The 13,415-nt window shown below is 42.1% G+C and overlaps 1 protein-coding gene across 3 annotated transcripts in view; it reads right to left on the bottom strand.

Moving 5' to 3' along the window:
- ITGA6 (integrin subunit alpha 6) overlaps window positions 1-13,415 on the bottom strand; it is a 69,731-nt gene that overhangs the window by 25,818 nt on the left and 30,498 nt on the right. For 2 of the 3 annotated variants that reach the window (XM_060257453.1, XM_060257454.1), the window contains exons 3-6: window positions 12,945-13,024; window positions 10,697-10,955; window positions 7,129-7,260; window positions 1,839-2,052 (exon numbers count right to left, since the gene is read on the bottom strand). In XM_060257453.1, the coding sequence (XP_060113436.1) occupies window positions 1,839-2,052; window positions 7,129-7,260; window positions 10,697-10,955; window positions 12,945-13,024 (685 nt within the window). Of the gene's footprint in view, window positions 1-1,838; window positions 2,053-5,303; window positions 5,421-7,128; window positions 7,261-10,696; window positions 10,956-12,944; window positions 13,025-13,415 lie in introns of all 3 variants that reach the window. The other variant, XM_060257455.1, reaches the window with a different exon arrangement.

Genomic DNA, 13,415 nt, shown 5'->3' with positions numbered 1-13,415 from the left:
ACATAAATGATAAAACTTTAAATTTAACAATTAAAATTAAGCATAAAAACCAGTCAGTTAAGTTAAAATACATGATTTTCGTTAGCCTAGATATATATGAGTGTATCTGGCAGCGATTGAGCTGTTATGGCGCTGGTTCTGCCAGTTTAGGTAGTCTTATAGATGGCGGTTCTTACACCAGGCAACTCAGCAGTCAGTGTCGTTATAAGCTTGCCTAAAAAGGGCGGTCTTGCAGGCCCTGCGGAACTGGCCGAGGTCCCGCAGGGCCCGCACCTCCTCCGGAAGCTGGTTCCACAATGCCGGTGCAGCCGCTGAAAAGGCCCGTACTCTAGTATGTTGGAGTTTGACCTCTCTCGGCCCAGGGATGGTCATTTTGTTTTTACCCACTGACCTCAGTGCCCTCTGGGGTTCATATGGGGAGAGACGGTCCCTTAGGTAGGCTGGTCCTCGGCCATATAGGGCTTTAAAGGGCTTTATCACTTTTACCAAACTAAGTTCTACAGTGTTTTATGAAGTATATTTATCGGTATTCTGTTAACTTCTTTGTAGTTTTGTGCCTGCAAAGACCATCAGCATACATGACCCACATGAAGAACAAGGACATTGAGCTTCCCAGCTTTGATGGGGTTCAGCTGACACTTGCTGACTCGGTTAAGAACCATGGAGTCATACTAGATCCAACATTACTGCTGGAGAAGCAAATTAATGCTGCTGACAAAAACACTTTCTTTCAACACAGTTGACTCCAGAAGACAGCCCTTTACCTTGACATATTTGATGTTGCCACCTGGATCCACACTATGGTGACATCAAGACTGGACTAATGTAATACACTACACATAGATCTCCTCTTGAAGTCAACTTGGGAGTCCAAGTTGATGCAAAATGCCACAGTTTGGTTATTCTCAGGAGCAAGGGAGAGCATGAATACAATTTCCATTCTATAGTCACTTTGTTGGCTGCTCTTCAGTTACCAGGTCCAATTCTGTGTATTGCCTGTCACATACAAAGCCCTTCATGACTTTGGACCCTCATATCTGTGGGACTGCCTCTCCCCCTATGCTTCACTGAACAGCTTCACTCATCTAAGCAGGGCCTTCTGCAGGTTCCATCCTGCAAATGGGGAAACATCAACAACTGCCCACACACCTGCATTATCTGTGGCAGCCCCACCTAGTAGAGAAGACGCCCACATCCCAGCATTCCACAAACTATGCAAAACTTAATTATTCAGAAGGAATTCTTACACAGGTAATAGGACTATGGTATAATGGAACAGTTCAGAAACAAGCTCTATAAAAGGGAAAGCGACTATGGACTATACCATTGAGTATAGTACATACTACCTTTTACTGTACATATTAGCCTACCATGTAATTTTTGCATCTTACATGTCATGCTAATACTTAAGTTTTGTTTCAGATTTGCCTCAAATTTTTGCTCAATCTCAGATTTCTCTAGTCCTAACCCTATTCCATGGTTTATTGGATGTTCCTTTGCCTTACACTGTGCAATCCGCTCAGTGAGAAAGGCATAAAGAATGTAAGCAAATATATAAAATAAATAAAACAACAGTTACAGGGGTTTTAACTGTTATAGGCCTATCCTGAAACAGACCATTGGTACATAAAGGCTTGTATTGTCTACTTAAACTGGCTGCAGCTCTCTGGGGTTTCAGGCTGAGGTCTTTCACATCACCTTTTAACTAGAGATGCCATGGATTGAACCTGGGATCTTCTGGATGCAAAGCAGAAACTCTTCCACTAAGCCAGAACACCTCCCTCTGAGCTACAATACAAATGAAGGAAGCACAAGTAAGAGTCAGAGGAGAACCTTACTCATCGTTGTTGAGGTCTACAACTGCCACATCATAGCCGAATGAAGAAGCCAGCCCCTCGCCTTCAAACATGTGCTCAAGGGTCAGCGCACTTGGAGTGTTGCGATCTTTTTTCAACAGGACCACAGCTCCGCTATGGTTTGCTCTTGGGGCTCCAGAAACAAACGTCATATCTTCTTTAGATACAATACCTTTTCCCGAGTCCAAGGAAAACCCTACAACATAAATGGTTCAATTGAAGTGAACTTTACACTGTTACTTGTCAAGCATCAGTAACTTTACTATATTAAAGTGGTGGCTGAAAAGATGGGTTTTATATACGTATATTTGTATAGTTTTATATAATCACATGGGCTTTGCCATTTTGATTTAACTGCACATACTTCCAAAAGTCTGTGCCGTACCACTTTAACATAGGGTGCCCATGACATTAAATGAATGTAATTCCTCATGAAGAATGACCCATGCTCTTCACATTCTCTATACAAATGCCATTCATCATCAAGCTTATCAAGTGGGACCTTACTAAGCACTGACACTATACCTCCACATTCACTTTGATGGGATAACCAACACAGCATTCCATGAACTGAAACCTAAAAAACTAAGCAGCAGTGAATTCATCAGCATTATTCTCAAAAGGCCCGTGAAGGAAATGTAGAAGCAGTAGTCTACAATGTCTGGGGGTTTTGGTTAAAAAAATCTTAACTTTCAGGGCAGAACTACATGTTACAGCAGCATGTGATGATCCTGGCCAACTCAGCAAGATTACTGAGAGGGCTTTTTTTGTAGGAAAAGCCCAGCAGGGATTCATTTGCACATTAGGCCACACCCCCTGGTGTCACTATTGTTTCACACAGGGCGTTTGTAGGAAAAGCCCAGGAAACTAATTTGCATATTAGGCCACACCCCCTGACACCAAGCCAGCCAGAATTCCTGCTCAAAAAACCCCCTGGTTACTGTAATTAATATAATGCTTGGGTCCATTTTGGGAATTTGCACTACCATCCATCCTAGCCAAAATAAATATATATTGCTTTTCCTTTGTTGAATCCTGTCCTTCCTGAACTCTCAATTCAATGATTAATAAGGACAGGTGCTTGGCAGAGGTGACCTTCATGACTGCCTTAATTCTAACTGTTCCAGGTCTGGAGGTACAGTGATATAGCCTTTGCAAGTAAAAATAATGAGGTTTGCTTTGTTGTTTCTTGTGGGTTTTTAAAAGAAGGACTGGTAGGTGTTTGTAAGGGCAATTCTAAACAGGTCTTTTCAGAAGTGTCCCGTTTTATTCTTATTCCCAGGAAGCTGTTTTTATGTGCTCTGTGTGCTAGGTTCTTCAACAGCTGTACAGGAGACTAGGAGGCTATATAGGAGACTAGTGGGCTCCTCTAGAACTTGAAGAACATCGGGACCTTGTAGTCAGCACCATGGTTTTTAATCTGAGAAGGCAGGAGTAGGGACTTCCATAAAAATTTAAGCTCCACCATTTGCCTCTCATTTAAAAATTAAACCATACTGCATGACGTGTGATTTAATCAATAAATTTTAAAAGTACACGCATTTATATGAGGTGGCAATGCTGCTATACTGAAAAACATTGTGGCAAACATTTCGAAAAGGGATTAACTCTAAAACAGAACTACTATTGTTAAATTATGTTGTAAGCATCCCACTTTTTCACCAAGAAATAGTTTTATATACTGTCACAACTGTTCATATAGTGTGTGCCAGATACTGGAGGAAAAATTCCTCTTGTAGCAAATGGCTAGACAAACTGAATGATACGTTATGCATGATGACACGGACTGCTTATTTACAAGTAAGGCCTTTTAAAAACATGACTTTCTGGCAGCAAATGATTTGCCCAGCAGATGATAATTAACATTGATTTGTGTATTTTATATCTATTGAAGACCTCTCTCTTTTTTTTCATCTCCATGCTTGTAACTTCCACGGAAAATAAAATCCAAAACAAAAAGTATATGCATCCCCTCTGCCCAAACATTTTGTAAAATGCAAGCAGACACTAGCTGATGGTAGCTTGTTTTTAATTCAATATCTCAAAAATTTAAGAATTTGTTTCCCTACATTTGAAAGGGAAAAAAAACCTGAATCATTTCAGTCACGTGGATAAAAGCAATGGTTTAATTTGAGCCAGGGTCCACTAGATTATATGAACATATTGAACATATGAAGCTGCCTTATACTGAATCAGACCCTCAGTCCCTCAAAGTCAGTATTGTCTACTCAGACTGGCAGCGGCTCTCCAGAAGCTCAAGCTGAGGTTTTTCATGCCTATTTGCCTGGACCCTTTTTAGTTGGAGATGCCAGGGATTGAACTTGGCACCTTCTGCTTACCAAGCAGATGCTCTACCACTGAACAACCAATTGTACTGAATAAGTGCTGGTCATTATGATGTCACAATTAAACAATAATACTCTACTGATGGGCAAGGGTGGAATTCTAACAGGCGCTCCTTTGCATAATAGGTCACACACCCCTAATGTAGCTAATCCTCCAAGAGCCTACAAAAAAGAACTCTTGGAGGATTGGCTACATCAGTGGGGTGGGGTCTAATATGCAAAGGAGCTCCTGCTAGAATTCCATCCCTGTTGATGGGGGACATCTTGACAATGGGATACCAGTTTCAAGGCAGCTCAGTGTTTTCTATAACAGGTACTGTAGCTCCACTCTCAGTTTCAGTTGTACTAAACTCAGTTCTAGAAAATAAAGAAATATCAAGGTGAACGTATCCAAATTCAATCTTTTTTTTAACATTCTGAAGTAATTGTCAGGAGAAATCGGAAAGGAAACATGATGCCCCAGCCAGTGTTACCCCCTTAGACTCCTTCACTGTTGCCATTTTGACTGTCAGAGAAAAGATATTCATTGTCAGATGAGATCAGGTCAGATGCAGATACCAATGAACTACAACTCTTCGGTGCTACTACATTTTCTCTCCCCTAGTGATGTATTTGGAGAGGGAATTGATGACTGGAAGACCACTTGTCAAGTGACTATGGTTGCCAACTTCTAGGTGGTGACTGGGGATCTCCTGGAATTACAACTCATTTCTAAGAGAGTGAACAGAGATCAGTTCACCTCAAGAAAGTGACCAGTTTGGAAGGTGAGTTTTTTTGGCATTATGCCCCACTGAAGTCCCTCCCCTCCCTACACCCTGCCCTCCTCAGGCTCAAAATCTCCCAATCTAGATCTGGCAGCCTTTCAAGTGACCACTGGATCTTCCAATCTCTCCAAGGCCCCTAATCAGGGACTACCTAGAAAGTTTGAGTTCTAGTGCTTCTACATTTTAAACAAAAGCCATCTTGTATCATAAAGACTCTCATCTCATTTGTATTTCTTCTATAGTATGCATTAATTTGAAATGGAAATAAAACATGGCGGGAAAATGTCTGGAATTGAATTAATGAAGCAGCATGGACTATCATGTCAGAGGTCACAAACCTAGGTAGCTATTCGTCATCAAATCAGTGGGCTTGTCTACTCTGACACCAGGAGGTGGTGTTTTGTAGACAAACTGATCAGGGTTAGTATCAGACACACTTGTCATAAAAAGAAGACCTGTAAAATGTGAGCGGAGACAGAAGATTCAGGAAAGGAAGACAGTCGAGTTAAGAAAAGAGCATCACAAACAGAACCTGATGTGGTTACCTGAAATACAGAAGAAGTTTACCAACACAGAGTATAGACCAGGAAGAGAGAAATCAAGACAAAATACATTAACTGAGGAAAAGAAGTAGAAGGATGTCTACCGACAACACATTCAGAAATGTAAACATATGAACATTTGTTGTAATACAGCATTATTAGCTTCTTTTTTATCTTATTCTTGGCAAACTGAACATTTCTTTACACTGCCTTCTCAAATCTCAGTCCATATAAACAATATTAGCTCATACACGCTGGTCTGCTTAAGTCACAGTTATACAATAATACTCTAGTAATGGGGGACATCTTGACAATGGGATACCAGTTTCAAGGCAGCCCAGTGTTGTCCATAACAGGTGGCTTAAGTTCTGTGTAAATGCACTGCAAAGAATTTCATTAATTCTATATTGTAAGCCACACTGACTCAGCAAGACACAGATTAGTAACCTGGATAATTTCAAGTGTATGAAAGATCAGAAGAATGTGAGTAGAGGAAACTATATTTGGAGGCACAGTTCCCCATAGGAGTGTGACTATAAAACTGCCAAACTGTATGGTGCAATTCACTTTCTTTATTGCTTTATTGTTCCCCACTTTCTTTATTGCTTTATTGTTCCCCTTCATCACAAAGTGTCATTTCTGTCAATCCACATTCGAAAGCAGGGCACCAAAAATCATCCCTTGCAATGCCCAGGTGACACAAAAAAATCTCTTCATGCACCCATTAAAGCATCACAAAGAAGCCTCTGAAGTTACCCGACAATTCTGGAACATTATTTTGATGACTTCACAGCAGATATACTACAAAAGCCAGTCCCAGCCACCAGAGTCCTGTTCAGTTACAAACTCCAAAGACCTCTTTGGGCTTTGGGCTTGAAGTCTGGGCTAGTAATCCATATATGTATTCAGGGGTCATTTTGTAGAAAAAGAGGTGCCAGAGCTCATTAGCACAACTCATTTGCATATGCCACACACCCCTGACATCACCAGAAGGTGTACTAAATTGTATCAGCTCAGCATCTACCTCCAAAAGCTTTTTGAATTAGAATTGCCATAATAAAACCTTCCTCCCATCATACTTTTAAAATTACTTTCTCTTATGTGGCCCAGTGGCACGGTGAAGATTTCTATGTTTTGGTTATGCTCCCTTTTTTTGTGGGGGGAAATATTAGAAAGTTTGTCAGATCTTAGAGTTCATCAAAATTCTCCCAGGGGGGGTTTGAACAATGAAGCCCAGAAGCAAGTATGGGGGGGTAAGAAAGAAAAAGCACAATAAAATGCAGAAGTTCCAGAGCTCCGCTCCTGTGAGCTCCTGCCCAAAATGAGGCCTGTATGTATTTTCTGTGCAAGGCAATTATTATGACACCAGAAACATTTGCAAATCCTCATCATCCCTCTTAAATGTCTCATTACGTTAGCAATTCATGGAGGTACCTCTCCAGAGTACTGTTTTACCCTTTCAAACCATCCATAATGTAAAAAGAGGGCAGTGAACAGCCAACTATTAGCTTACACACATACAAGGAACTCTGTAACTCAATTACTTTCCCAGCAGAAACTGACATTATTCCCCTCTGTTTGAACAGCAATTCTCGTAGACCTCTGAAGAACTTAATCCTACCTAAGTAACTGTTAGCTGGAACAGGGACTAGGTTCTCATCACGGCTGTTCTCATCACCAACTTCGTAAGGCCCATCGTCAAAGATACCCATGTCATAAAATGTCTGATTTTTTTGCTCTGCCCGAACCACTCCTAGAAGGATGAAATGGCAAAAACAAAAATGGAATGAATAACAAGGGAAGGGAGTGGGGGAGGGGACAAGGTAACAGTGGTATGGGCTTGTCTGGAAGGGACAAGGGAACCACAGCTCAACACTGATGTTGTAGCACATTGCAGTTTGTCATGTGAACAAGCCTGTTAGAGATAGCTATTCATCATCAAATCAGTGGGCTTGTCTACTCTGATTACTGAGTCTATTGAGACGAAGGGTACTTGTACCAATTCCAATGCAAATATTAGAAATCCTCCAAAATTAACACACTCATATGCATGCTCTCTAGTTCTTCTTGCATGCATGGTGATTTCATGAAGGATTTTCCTTTGCAGAAGGTCATAGGCTTGGCTCTATGAATTCCTTCTATTCCTTGGTATTCTATTCTAAATTACAAGAAGAAGAGCATTAATTGTCTCACACAGGAGCTAAGTGAACTGTATTGTCTCCAAGCTTGGCAAAGGGCTGCAATCAACCATCAGGACAAGCTGTAATTAAAATGTGATCATCCACAAATTTAGCCTGTTGCCATGTAAACGTGCTCCTCTGATCCCCTTCCCCTCAGAATTTCATTCAGAACTTTCTGGGGGAAAGCTCAGAAGAGGAGCCATGCTGGATCAGGCCAACATCTAGATCTTGCATCCCGTTTCAAAAGGTAGACAGATGCCTACAAAGTTCATTGGCAACTGCCCACACCTCCTGACTGCTCCTCAGTATTGTCAATCAGAGGCACCATGACAACTAGACAATCATAGACTATGTGCAACTCCCCAGACTTCAAAGCAGTTAAGCTGGTGGCAATCACCACATCTTCTGCTTGAAGCAATGAAACCAGTCAATTTTCTCAGTGCTTGAAGTTAATGCTTCCTTTTTTGTCCATCTCCTTTCTCACTGCTGTGTTTGTTTTGTTTCCATATTTTTTCCTCTTTAGAGGAACAACGTTGGAATCCACCATCTGTAGTCTGAAGAAGTGTAGACCTTGATCTCACGGTATTTCAGCAACCTGCCAAAAACATAGCCAACTTGCTCTGACCTGGACAGCCCAGGCAAGCCGGATCTCATCAGTTCTTGGAAGCTAAGCAGGGTTGACTCTGGTTAGTACTAGGATGGGAGACCACCTTGGAACACCAGCAGTCAGGAAGACTGGGGCAGGCTTTATTTAGCCACCTCTCTGAATATACGCCAGGTCCCCAGTAGGGATCAGTCACCATAAGTTGCCACACACACACACACAACAAAAAATACAAAACAAAAATCGCCAACACACAATCAAAACTAAGGGTACTTATACCAGTTCCAGTACAAATATTAGAAATTCTCCAAAATTAAACAGAGCAAGCTGAGTAGAATGTAGGGCAGAAGGAACTTAGTGAAGAAGAATGGAATGGAAGAGGTGATGTATGGACAAAGGTGACTTCAGGTTGGTGACATACCAGGAAACATTCTGCTGCGTTGTGACTATTTGAAAAAGGAAGGGACACGTAGTTCCTTCAGTAGCAGTGCCAGTGATGGACTTAGCTATCACCAATCAGAGACCGCTTTGAGGTCTGGGACAGGGTATGGGAGCAGACTGTAGGAACAAGCATAGAGATAGAAATACCAGAGTAGTCTGCGTTGCTTGGTTTCCAATTTGACTTGGGAAATCCATTGATCTCCACCTAATGTGCTCACTGGAAAAAAACAGACATGGTCCCAACGGGAAAACAAAAGAGTGACATGGTGAGTGGAGCGAGCTGTGATTGGTAGCTCCCACTACTGGCGCTACACTCTTCTACACTTCTTCTCTGGATGCGAGTTGCCTTTCTGTACTAATAAGAGCTCATAAATGCTCTTCAGGGGCTGTTCAAAGTGTAGATCAATTCATAATCATAAATAGTACATTCTTTTGAATGAGCCTACGATAACTACTGAAAACAATTACTTAAAATCTTAACTTCTGTTAGGTACAGAACTGTCCATTAACTATGTCTTCCTCCACACAAAAAACAAGAAGCTCTTACTATATCTAACAGAGACTTCTACTTTGTTCAGCAGATATAACCAATCTAATTTTGCAGGGATTTCCACTGGAGCAATCGTCCTCACAGTTCTGATGAAGCAATCACACAGCCTGATGTTCCATACCGGAAACTGTCAGGTTTCCATGGCATAAAACCAGTGTATGGTTTTCAATCAAGCCCACTTTGTGCCCAGGCTCAGGGATTTTGTGTGGCTCCTGTGTCAAGCACAGGTGCATGCTGCAAGGATTTATTGCACCGGTCAAAGGTCACAGGAGGAAAGAATTTCACAGCTGTTCCCGTAACAGGAAAGAGAGGAAAAATTAGGGTGTTTTTTGTTAATGCAAGAAATTGCGGGTGCGGGGAGGAACAGTTCACAGCCATTCACCATGCACAAGCTGAAACAAATCCATTTGTTATGGTCATCCAGTGAATTCACCAGGGTTCTCTCCCTTGATTACTGCCTACCTCAAGCAAGTCTTTTTGCACAACTAGCAAACAAAACAACAATAATCCCAGCTATTCTTGCATCTACGTTCTGTCTTTGTGCAATCTTCCTAGGCACATAGATACACATATTTAGAACAAATAGGAGGAGGTCTTTCTGATTTCTTACTTTATCTGTATTTGTGTGCATATGCATTGTTGACAATACATTTAGCCCCATAAGCCCCCACTCTCTAGGCACTCTGGGAAAAGCTTGTGTTGTAACAGTCCAGAGCTGGAGGAATGGAAGTCAGAGTGGTTAGCAACTACCCAGAGTCAGAATGCACAATGAATTTGCACTAGCTTGCTATCTTCATGCATCCTAACTTCCAGCTTCTATGTTCAGGGACAGTATATCTGGAATTATTATACGCTGGAAATGAACAAAAGGCAATGGCTTTTACCATTCTGCTCTGTTTTTGAATTCTCCTGCAACATTAGGCTACCCAGTGTGAGGCTGGGGGGACCTTAAAATAACCCACATGGCAATTCTAACATTCATGGAAACATAGAACTGGAAGGGACCAAGGATTATCTAGACCCCTGTACAATCCAGGAAATTAACAAATTATAGGGTATGTGTGTACAGCATACACCTGATTTTTCCTTTTACAGATGTTGAGTAATTCACATGTTACATTCAACATACATGAAGCTGAAAATGTGATTTAAACCTCACATTTATCCCTATATTGCTCCCCAGTTGCTTGCAGGTACTTGTTGGCTAGCTGTGAGCTCACCGAAACACTGATTCTGGAGCTTGGGATGCAGGGATGCCCTCATTATTTTTTTTAAACTTCTGCAGATGAAGTTAAAGAAGCAACTTCATACAATTAAAATGTCTGCAAAGAACAAAACAGCTCCTGACAAGAGATTTGAGTATTATTTAAGAAAGCTTATTCTTGGAAGAGTGCAGGAAAACTAAAGCCTGTACCTTTCCAGTTGTAGGTGCCAGGTGCCCCAAATACGACATAATGGTGGTCCCTGGTAAAAGTGGCAGCCACTCCTTGTTGGCATGAACCAAACTTCTCGTGGCCTCTCAGCCGGCCATCACAAAAGCTCCAGTCCCCGCCATCCATGCCATCATCCTTGATGGTGAGATCCTGACTTAGGACATAGCACCTCCCAATGATATCTCGAGTTTCCTGGATCGTGTTGACGTACTGCCTTTTCTCGTAGCGATGGGCACAGGTCTGCAAGATATTAAGAAAACGTGGCTAAGCCGGACATTTTTCTCCTTCTTGGACAGAGTCACCTTCCCTGCAAGAGCAATGAAAGCTTCCCATTTCTGTATTGCATTTATGTATGGGAAATATTTTATTTATTTGTTTATTATCTTTGATCTATAATTTGCCCTCCCCACAAGTGGGCTCAGGGCAGGGCAGGTAAAAACACGTAACATTTACAACTAGGAAGATATCATAACATAAAATATGGGTTAAAATATCAGATAAAATATTAACTAAAATACCAGAATGGTGACATAAAATCATGTCCTATATGTGGGCCCATAACTGGCTAAAGCAATCAGATGTTGGTAATCCAAAGATGGGCCATTTAAAGCAGGGAGGCCCTGTGGTGTTGGATGTAGTGGTAAAGTGCATGGACTCTTTCTGGGAGAACCAGGTTTGATTTCCCACTCCTCCACTTGCAGCTGCTGGAATGGCCTTGGGTCAGCCATAGCTCTTGCAGAGGTTGTCCTTGAAAGGGCAACTTCTGCGAGCGCTCCCTCAGCCCCACCCACCTCACAGGGTGTCAGTTGTGGGGGTGGGGAAGCTAAAGGAGACTGTGAGCTGTTCTGAGACTCTGAGATTCAGAGTATAGGATGGGGGTACAAACCCAATATCATCATCACCTCCTTCTTCATCATCCACAACCTCACTCAGACACACACACAGAGGCTCTGAGACATACATCTATTCTGAGACATCTAGAACTGTGAATTTAACAGGATTAAATTACTTTCAAGGAAATATGCGTGCAGTTAGGGCCTTCTTAGGAAGGACATATATTTCTTACACAAAGAATGAAAATGGACAATTGTCGCATCAGTAGCATTTAATGCTTTTGTACTGAATAGCTACAATAAGATTTGTGCAAAAGTCACTAGATGGGACTATGGCTTTTGTGGTGGGCTTTTCCACCAGTCACACAATATTTTCCAATTACATTTTTAAAATGCTTGTCCACTAACAAGTTCAGGGCAATGTCCTTTACTCTCTTCCCCTCCCGTCTTCATAACAACCCCCTGAGATCAGTCAGGTTCAGGGAGAGCAACTGACCCAATATCATCTAGATAGTTTCATGGTAAGAAATGGGTTTGAACCCAGGTTCCCTGAGTCCAATAATCTAATCCAGGGGTCCTCAAACTTTTAAAATAGGGGGCCAGTTCACTGTCCCTCAGACTGTTGGAGGGCTGGACTGCCGTTACTGTACCGTCAGTTCTCCGTCTTCTGCATCTCTCTCCCTTCCCCACACCACACACCCCGGCCTGGGAACTCACCTCACCTTGGTATCACCTCACACTCTGTCTCCGCCACCTCAGCCCAGTGCCAGAAGTGTGCGTTGCTAACGCGAGTTTAGGTCGAACGTCACTTCCAGTCTGATTTTGCCATAACCCGGCGGGCCGCATAAACGTCCTCAGCGGGCCGCATCTGGCCCATGGGCCGTAGTTTGAGGACCCCTGATCTAATCACTACACCACAGCAGGCTCATGAGGACTTTTATTAGTGTACTAGCCAAATGTTTCTCTTTTCTGCTCAAGGGTGTCATCAACATTAGGTCCTACAACAGGTGTTGCAACTTTCATAAATGTTGAGAAAAGGCCCATTAATAAAATCTAATTAAAAGTTTAAAGTAAAGGTAGTCCCCTGTGCAAGCACCAGTCGTTTTCGACTCTGGGGTAACATTGCTTTCACAACGTTTTCACGGCAGACTTTTCACGGGGTGGTTTGCCATTGCCTTCCCCAGTCATCTACACTTCCCCCCACAGCAAGCTGGGTACTCCTTTTACCGACCTCGGAAGGATGGAAGGCTGAGTCAACCTCGAGCCGGCTACCTGAACCAGCTTCTGCTCAGATCATGAGCAGAGGGCTCCGACTGCAGTACTGCAGCTTTACCACTCTGCGCCATGGGGGTCTTAATTAAAAGTTTACAAGAGTATTAATTTATGGAAATCTTACCACCACTTTCCCGCCTGGCCCTTGACTTCGGACAGTTACGCCCATCCATTGGTCCTCCTTGCTTTCTTTTGTTGGATCAGCTGAAAAAAAACACCATAAAGGTGGTTTTGTGTGTTCCCCCCCCCCCCAATATAATGGTTTTGAGAGCATTAGTCCAATAATACACAAATATCATTTTCACTCCAAATCCCTTAATTCATTTCATTTAATACCTGAAGCCACCTCTAGATGGCACTGTTTGTCTACAGTATCACTCTAAACCGCCAATGCTCATCACTCTTATTTACTCTCTGGGCATTATTTTGAGGATAATATACTTTCAAAAAAGGATATGATGAAACTCTGAACTCCCTTTATAAAACCCATAATTATTAAGATGTTGTTTTAAATGGGCCAAATGACCACAAACTTCCTCTGGTTCACTGAAATGAACAGGAGGCTTGGAATCCCAATTTGTGAGAAAAAACAAAC

This window comes from Heteronotia binoei, chromosome 16 (genome assembly GCF_032191835.1).
Source record: "Heteronotia binoei isolate CCM8104 ecotype False Entrance Well chromosome 16, APGP_CSIRO_Hbin_v1, whole genome shotgun sequence".
NCBI lineage: Eukaryota > Metazoa > Chordata > Lepidosauria > Squamata > Gekkonidae > Heteronotia > Heteronotia binoei.
Note: the sequence above shows the minus strand (reverse complement) of the source record. Positions and strands in the feature narration are given on the sequence as shown.